The sequence below is a fragment of the Acipenser ruthenus genome, chromosome 8 (assembly GCF_902713425.1).
Source record: "Acipenser ruthenus chromosome 8, fAciRut3.2 maternal haplotype, whole genome shotgun sequence".
In the NCBI taxonomy this organism is placed as follows: domain Eukaryota; kingdom Metazoa; phylum Chordata; class Actinopteri; order Acipenseriformes; family Acipenseridae; genus Acipenser; species Acipenser ruthenus.
Genome location: NC_081196.1, coordinates 48,847,650 through 48,857,149, shown reverse-complemented (window position 1 = coordinate 48,857,149; position 9,500 = coordinate 48,847,650). Strand labels below are relative to the sequence as shown.

Sequence of the window (9,500 nt, the reverse complement as noted above, 5' to 3'; positions counted from 1 at the left end):
ACACAACGGGTTTGATCTCCTTGTAAAAAGAAAGGGTTGGGGAAAAAAGCACTGTTACCCCTTTTCAAAGTCCATTCTCGTGGAGCAACCTCACTTTTTGGTAATCGCTTCGGCCCTCCCTATCCATTAAGCCCTCAAGCGACAGCTTTGAAAGCCCAGTTACCACAATGACTCCTTCCAATGAAGCAGTGGCAGGATCCTCGAATGTCATTACCTACACATCTGGGTCAGCAGTAAGGGGCCGGCATAGGCTAGAATCTGGTTGAACATTAATTGCCTACCCCATCATCACCAACTGTATTAAAGTGTTGTAAAAAAGGGGAGCTTTATTTTTTATGCTAGTCCCCCTAAAGGTTACATACTAACATATGCTTTTTTACCATTATGCTACCTTTTTATGATGTTTGCAATCATTCAGATTGATTTGCTTGCTCCAATATTGTTCTCTGTAGCTGTTTCTAATACCATCCACACTGCTTTAATAATGCACGCTTAACATGTGTTGAAACCATGAGATTGCCATTGAGTTCATTCACAAGCATTCAAAATTACTTAGGTAGTGTGAATAAGGTATATAGTAACTATTTTTTATAGGTTGAAGTATTCTTAGTTATTATAGATTTTTTTTTTTTTTTTTTAATCGAGAAAATTGAGAATGTGAGAATGTGGCTGGAGGTGGTGAAACGGGCACTGATTGGGTGGCCAGTTAAGCCCGGTACATACTGCCCGACGCATATATATTTAATAAACAGAGAGAGAGAGAGAGAGATAGAGAGAGAGAGAGAGAGAGAGAGAGAGAGAGAGAGAGAGAGAGAGAGAGAGAGAGAGAGAGAGAGAGAGAGAGAGAGAGAGAGAGAGAGAGAGAGAGAGAGAGAGAGAGAGAGAGAGAGAGAAAGAGAATACATGCATGTCTGCAGTCATATGTCCTAATGCGGTGAACTCATTGGTTGCTGACATTGAGACTTGCGAGTGGGTATAACCAGAGTTGGGGTAACTCGTTTCTGTTACTGTAATATTACTTTTGTCAATAACAAGGTCATATAACGCGTTAGATTTTTAATGGGAGTTAAAATCTAACTTTTTAACTCCTTCCGTAACCCAAGCTCCTTTTGATGCGACACAACAAGGACAATTTAGATTTATAACAAAATGTTTAAAACAGTTTGACTGAATGTACACTTTGAAGAACTGAAGTTGACCGCATACCAAAAGTACTACAGTATAATTGATGCATAAGTATGTATCTTCAAAATACATGTGTATCTATTACCTTAAGTAATTTATCTAACACATTATGTCCATTTTATCCCAAATAACGCAATTCTCTTATAACAAGCATTTATGTAACTTAATTTTCTTTTTCTATTTTGCATTCATTGTATGTTTCAATGAATGCAAAATAGAAGGGGATTACTTTTTTAATGAAAAGGTTGCATTTGTAATAATAATACATTTTAAAAAATGTGAATGTATTCTCTTTATATCCCAGTGAACAGAAACAAATGTGTCATATTCATTTAAATGTGATTGTTATGCTAGTGTCACTTACAAAAAAAAAGCCTCTCATTCCATTCTTTTGCCTTCTTACATACAGTACCAATAAACATCCTTGAACACATTTTATTCCAGGATAGCTATTCCAGACCTGTGTGTCTGATATAAGGAATTAATTACAGTAATATATCCAAACATTCACATTGAGACATATATTGAATAGTCTAGTCACTTTTCCTAACCAACAGGCAGCAGTTTTCCATTATAAACCAATTTACAGACAGTTTAGAATTCAAGCAGTCTACTCACTAAAATTCTCACCCCACTACCATATTAGTGTTATGATATGATAGTCGGTAAGTTTACAATAGGTATAAAATGTTATGATTATACAGTACTGGATGAGTCTTTTTTTAAAAAAACTGGAAAATTAATTAAAACATTAGTCTCTGATTTATAATGCAAACTAATTTTATTACAAATCTCACATTTTCTCAGTAAAGACATATCAAATGTTAATCATTGTACAGTATTATGTAGGTATGTCCTCTATGTAAGTGTGTTTATTTTATTTTTATTTTTATTTTTTATTGATTAATATAGTTAGATAGATATTTCCACTTTCACTCGACCAAGCCTCCAATTTCTTGGAGTATCATTACGAACATGGTCAAATCTCTTCTCACAGCAAGATGTTTCTAAAAGCTGCCATGGATTAGTCTCCAAATACCCTGCATACACAGTGAAACAAAAATATCCCTTAATACCCTTTTTAGTATAAAAATAAAACAATTCTCAGAAACTAAAACAGAATGTTGTAAACACAAAACAAAAACAAAAACATAACAGACAGCCAGCAGTGTACTGTTTCTTCGCAAATGTCAAAAAGCTAAAAATGTCAAGAAAACTGTCAAAACAGAAGAGCTCATTTTGAAAACCTGGGATTGGGGAGAGATTGGATGAAGCGAGGCAGCCTGCACATGGCACACGGACAGACGGGGCCACCATTCGACCACTGTAGCTGGGAATACTGGTGGTCCCCTGAGGACAGCAGTGGGCACTTGCTAGCCATGATGGTGTCAGAGGTCAGAAGCAGGGATCCCTGCGTTGTGAACAGTGGCCATCCAGCCAGCAGAAGCCTGGGCGCAGGTCCACTCATCTCTCCAATCAGCCTCTTCATCTCCTGCAGTGAGGAGCTAAGCAAGAGGATGTAGTTCCTGGCCAGGACAAGGGTGGAGATCTTGGAGAGCTTCCTACCAGGAGAACCATGCTGGTGGGCAGCAGAGTAAGGCACCATCACCTCTCTAAGAGCATCCATAGCAACATTCAGGTCCTGCATCCTCTTCCTCTCACGGTTGTTAATCTTCCTCCTTAGTTCCTGCTGCTCTTCTGGACTGAGTTCTTTGGTGATTTTGGAGTTTCCATGGAGACCAGCCCTACTGCCCAGGTTCTCACTTGGATATGTCACGCTTGGATCCTGTTTGCCACCGATAGAAGAGTTCATCTGTGCATCACCACAGTTTGATTTTATCGTATTGCTCATGTTGTAAGTGTCACTTTTCCAGTGCTGGTATGTCACAGTCTAGTAGGTGTCCAAGAAACCTTCTTTCAGTTTCACTCCTGCTTCTGAACTTCAGTAGAAAGCCCTTGGATCTTTTGCTTAAATCAGTTGTTTAAGTCAGTATCAACATTTTGGTTGAAATTCATTTCAATTTTTTTCTTCTTCTTCTTCCCGGCCTAATTATTTCCTTCTAAATACTTGGTAGAGCTTTTTGATAAAAGTTTCACACCATGGTGCATTGCATTAAAAAAAACTTCTCCTTGTTCATCTATCGTTTGTCCTAGTATTTCTGTAAAAGCTTCCAGTATTGGCTGTATGAACATCTATCAGCTCAGTGGTCGAATAGTTCTCTGATTACAGTCGTCAGTTGCAGGGGGTGTTTGTTCAAAAACAAGCTGAAGGTATTTAAGCAAGGAAGCTTTAGCCAATTAGCAGCGCTGATGCATTAGCTGAGGTGTCCAATTGGCTGTTAGTTTGCTTAAAGATGCAAGCATTTCTAATATCAGAAGGAAAAATACTGGGTTTATTAATAGTGTTTTAACTAGAATACGTTTCACTTTCAACTGTTTCAATACTAAAGGTTCTCATAGTTGTTTTATTATTTTATTTTGATATAGCATAATTACTAAAACTTGTAATAAATGATGAATTACTCACTAATTGAATTGCTGAAGAGCTCATCAGTGACTTATTGGCCATTAATTAAGACTAACATGCTCCTAATTTTAATAAGAAAATACTGATTTTTTTATATATATATTATTACACATTATTACAATTCTTTTGTTATAAGAGCAAATTATTGAACATTCACATACCTTTGTCAATGGAGTGTTTTTGTTTTGAAAACAAACTGTAGAGATATTTATAGGCTTGATAGAAAGGTCAGAAGAGTACTTGTTGGATGGTAGTTAATTTCATTATTCCTAGACATGGGTGCCACATAACAAATGCACGGGAGTCTAGTGCTATAGATATATTGGTCTGTAGAGTTATTTATTTGTGCTATACCACAGCTGTGTTTCTCAACAATCCAATCGCACTTCTCTCAAAGGGTTACAGTAATTAGTAAAAAGAGGCAATCTGGGGGGGGGGGGGGGGCTAATTTGAAACTTTTTTTTTAAGTGGCCAGATTTCATAAAATAAACCAAAAAATATTTTAAAATGGACCAAAGAACTTTGGCAGGTAAATAAGGAGGGCAGCATGAAATGAGTTGATTGAATTAGGGTAGAAACTAAAAACAAGCCTTTCCTTTTCCTTTTTTTCATTAAATAAGAAAAGACAGAGGGAGACAGAAGGCAAAGTGTTTATCAAAAATAGGAGAAGAAACTTAAGAGAAAGAGAAAAAACACAAGTTTTTCTAAAGTCACTTCCCTGCCAGGAGCCTGTGCCATCCGGCTGGGGTTTTTCAGGCCATGAATAGACAGAAAAGAGGGAGACAGGAAGAGGAGTGGATGAAAGGGCCCCCGGCATGCTGGCAGCTGGAGAAAGAAGGCAGCTCTGAGCCCAGGATGTGTGGCTCAATTTCCAGCTCCTGTCCCTCACTGAAAGAGGCGTGATGGATTAGAGACACCCAGGGTAATATAAAACATTGCAGTATCAATAATTGCCTGTTTCTGCTCTGCGCTGCTGCTGAGAGCCAGGGACACCTGCACACAGAAAGAGGAGAGAGACAGCACAAAGTCCTGTCCGAGGCAGTTGGGGTGGCAGGCAGAGGGTTATAAATAACTAAATTAGAGATGTAAACAAAAGCTGCATTTCCAGTCCTCTTTATTAGCTTGAAAAACACAAGCAACACTGTCATCTCATAGAAAAAAGGCCTTTTGTGGGCCTTGAAACCAAGGCTGCAAGGGACTGGATTGGCTTAACCAGGTCCTATACCAGAATAACAGGGACTGTTTTTACCCATCTCTCAGACTCACATCACTTCAGTACAATTGACATTGACTTTAAAAAGCTGACACAGCATAGCTGTATAGCAGGTTTCTTTAAGTCTGTTGTTACAGAAACAGGAAAACATGAATGTAAAACCTATTCATGAGTTTTAACGGACTCAATTCAGTTGACAAAAAAATCAAGGTGCTTATTAGATACTTGACTGATTTCTTTTTTTTTTTCAGTCCTACAGTAACTTTTCTATGAATCACTCTAAATCTAGAAAACAAATCATACACAAGCAAGACAGAGGAGATCATATGTAAAAAAAATAATTGTGGCTATGCAGATGAATCTTTACACATACTCGTACTCTGAGCTGTCACACTAGTACAGGGGAAAAATTGAAGCATCTGCCATAATAAAACACATTTCAGGCACTCAAAAAGTGATCAGACAGTGTTATTATACAATGATTTCAATTGTGTTGAGGTCCTAATGTGTAGTCTTACCAACAGAAGCGGGTGAGGCTACAATTAGAAGTGTCCTAGTAGGAGTAATATGCTTTGTACTCTTTATTGCTCAACTTGTCTTACTTGTTAAATACATTTCTACTCATTACTTGGCACACCCCTAAAAATATTAAAGCAATATTTTGATGGGCATATCAATTAAATTACATTTTTAGCCTCACAGCTAAGGATGTCTAAATTCACGTGTGCAATTTTCAGGTACAAGTGTTTTAAAATGGACACAACGTGCAAAATAATTTAAAAAAGCAGCTACATTTGGCCAACATAGCACCTATTCAACCCTAAAGTAGATCACATTTAACTCGTCAGATATTTTACAACAGTTTGTTTTTTATAAAATGTATTTGATAAATTAAAATAAAATGCAATATCCTTTATAAAACTCTTGTAGATGGGTTTTGGTTTATATTTGCTGGTCTTATTAAATACACTTGTTTGGTCTTATTTGATTGTACTGGCTTTTTAACTGAGGCTAGGGTGAGAGGGGAATCCGTAAAACAGAAACCTTGATTTTGGTAGGGATTGAACCCAAGAGCCCTCATCTCATTTCACATGCTTTGCTAAGATTAGCAATGAAGTTACTTGAGCAGCTGTCCGTGACTATTAGTTTTCCACAAAATATGATGACTTAGGGTCCATTTAACTTTCCCGCCGCGAGGGAAAGAGAAATGTTGAGGAGTTTGCCATTAAAGTGCAGAGCAATATTTATTTATATTCAATAAACATATGTTGTATATATAAGTTGTTATGGTGCTCAACATTTAAATCCTATTCAACATGTATCTGATACTGTAATATGATGTAAAATATATATCTGCCCCTGCTACTTATGTTAAAAAATAAATTAATAAAAAATGTATGTGAAATTCACAGATGTAATCTTTACCAGGGAGAACAGGTGCAAAACAACAATGTGGTGACTGAACAAACAAAAGTAACAGTATGGGAGGGGTTACCTTGTGAGCAAGAATTAACCTTAACCCTCACCCTTTTTAACAATCATATTTACAACAGCCATTGGAAACAGATGAGAAGATTACAAGCTGTTAATAAGGTGGAACAAATTGGTGAATGGCTGCTGCTGTCCCCCCCCCTGCAGTCCTGGGTGACAGTTCTTTGGGAGAATGTACATTTGTTCCAGATCTGTGACTGTGCTGTGGGTAGGAGAGATGTGAAACACTTGCAGTCTGGCATTATTTAACTGTAGACATTGAGCCCTTCATGCTGATTTCCATAATTAGCGACCCAGTGTTTCCATACAGCCAGTGTGGGGGATCCCAGTGATGTGCCCCATCAGGCCTGCTTAACAAGGTCAATTTGATACAATAGTTAAATGATCTGCATTATGGTGTCAGTACAATTTCGTGTTGGATTTATTTTCCAGTTTTTTTATATATAATAATAATAATAATAATAATAATAATAATAATAATAATAATAATAATAATAATAATAATAATAATAATAATAATAATAACAAATTAATGAAATACAGCTATGGCCAAAACTTTTGCATCACCCTATAGAATTAACACATTTTGCTTTCTAAAGTCAAATTAAACCTGCTGAATAATGTTACGTTGACATATTGAATTACATCCCGCTTTGTAGTTGTCCATATACTTCACAAATAACTGACACAAATTGAAAAATGGGACATTTGGAAATCTGACATGAAATACTGTACTACTATTATGGCTTCAGGTAGACTTTTCCAGTATAATTTTGTAGTTTTGTTGTGCATGATGTTAAATAACATATCTAAATGATGTTCATATCGTTTTTATTTCAAATGATCTCAATCCTAAAATTCTAGGTGATGCAAAACATTTGTCCATAGTTGTAAAATGAAGGACATGTTGATGTACTGCAAAACATAAATAATGACTATCTGTAGCAGGGACTGCATTCTTCCATGGAGTTTGTTTGGATTTGTTTGCATTTTGGAAATAACGTTTGTTTAAATTGAATATGTGTTAAAATTGTCAGGAATGGGGTTTAAATACCTATCACTGGAAAACATATGTGGACTGTGGGCATATTCTAATTGAATAATTGATTGTCAATATGTTTTAAAGAGTAGCCCAGGGCAAGCTTCTTTGATCTGATCCATGTTGAGTAGGCTGAGTAGACCCTTTACTAAGAAGGAAGCCGGTAAAGTAAAATGTTTAGTTTAGTTCAGTTTCACATATGTATATCTGCAAACTGGAACTTAAGATTAGTTTAGAGAAGAGAGTGTTCCTGGTGTGGACTTTGGTTTTGTAGCTGTGTTTTTGTACATGTTTTATGTTTTGTTGAAGAACCAACACTACAATCATTAATGGTAAATAAATAAAACCTTAGCTGGCTTTTCAACCATAACCCCTGTGTCTGTCTCTAACTTTCTACAAGTGAACTCCCACACCCTTTTACACCATTTAGCCCTATTTACACTTGCATTTTCATACCGGTATCATTGCAGAACAGTATCGCAACATCTGCTCACACTGGAGTTGTTACTGGCGCCGTATCAATGTAACTGTATCAATTCAAAACCAAGACAAGAGTATGTTTTGTACTGCTACAGTTGCGCTATGACTCGTAACAGTAAACTGTGGACAGGTGAATCGGTACGACAACAGAATGGATCATTCTGAGGCAATAACACACATACATGTACACCAAAGAGATTCTATATTACCAAGATTCTCAACTCTGCCTTTACTTCAGTCATGCTTGTTTGCTCATCTCTGTTTTCTGCGCATGCACCATCTCTGGTACTGCATTGAGAAAAGTGTTTTTTTTCGTATAGATTATGATATGTCATCATTACCACGGATTATGTTTTCCATCAAGACACCCTGGGCAATAGTCAAATTGAGTTTACAAGTTTTTTATATTTTTAAACATCGATTAAAAAAGCTAAAAGCAGCTCAATCCGACACCTCTCCATTGACTGTCAATAGAAAATCTTCTCCCAAGCTCTCTATATCCCACAACCCTTTGCACGTACCGTGATGGAGGTCCCCATAGAGAATCAGTGGAATTGAGTATCTTGGTGTAATACAGAATATCTGTGATGTAAGTGTATCAATAGAAACCAGTTTAAATGTGAACAGGTATATTGCAACAGTATCGGTCTTGAAAAGTGAGTTAGGACAGAAAATGTTATCCTATCAGTATATTCTAAACCAAAATTAATTTTACCAGTATCATTGCGATACAAGTGTGAACAGTGTGTTTCTTCCCATGAAGTCATACTCATTGGCAATGCTGTGGCCTTTTTAATGGTGATGCAATGGATCTGTGAAATATTCAAAATTTCACTGTAGTCAATATCCAATACAATATAGAAATATTAAAAACACTTTCGATAAAAACACTTTTTTTCTCTCCAAAGAAAACATGGTCTCCTCAATTTAAAGGAAAGCTTTGGTAGCATTTTTTTTAAAAATCAAATATACTGTGTGCCTGGTTTTCCTATAGATGTGTAGTCTACCTTAATGACAGAAACAAAGAGAATGCAGACCTGTTAACCAGAGTCTCAGCACTGCCTGTGGTCCATTTGCACACCTCCCTACTGACCACGATGGATCTTCGGAAACAGGATAAGCCTTGAAGAATATTCAGAATTGGGCCACAAGTCCAGGGTCTTTCTTGTAAGCTCACCATGGACTGGGCCTGTTTCCTTTGTAATGTTTTTTTTTTTTGTAAAGGGGTGGAGTAGGGCTGGTAAGGGAAGGTAGAAGATCAAGAAATGATTGATGATGGCCCAAATGATTGGAAATCAAGCAGAGGCAGAGAAAGAGACTTGGTCTTAGCTTTAAAAGACTGGTGTCCTTGTTGCCTGACACTCAGGTCTCTTGCTGGGGCAGGGCTCACACACTGGAGGGAGACAATGGAGCCGGGTGGCCCATCTACATGAACACAACCCCGGTTGCCATTGGGGTTGGGTCGGGAGGCTTGTTTGATCCAGGTGGATTAATTCAGTCGAGGAGGGTGGGCTATAGGCTGATGTGCAAATGATTCTCAGGAGTTTGTCAAGACATCTCCAACA

At 37.2% G+C, this 9,500-nt stretch overlaps 1 protein-coding gene across 1 annotated transcript; it reads right to left on the bottom strand.

The window, feature by feature from the left end:
• Nucleotides 1–1,606: 1,606 nt before the first annotated feature.
• Nucleotides 1,607–3,417, bottom strand: LOC117406944 (oligodendrocyte transcription factor 1-like). The gene has a single exon (XM_034011411.3). It carries the CDS (start codon nt 3,035–3,037, stop codon nt 2,420–2,422), a length of 618 nt encoding a protein of 205 aa, XP_033867302.1. The 5' UTR covers nt 3,038–3,417; the 3' UTR covers nt 1,607–2,419.
• Between the last annotated feature and the right edge of the window lie 6,083 nt (nt 3,418–9,500).

Coding starts and splice junctions, on each gene's coding strand:
- LOC117406944 (XM_034011411.3), bottom strand. CDS start 3,037: ATGAGCAATACGATAAAATCAAACTGTGGTGATGCACAGATGAACTCT.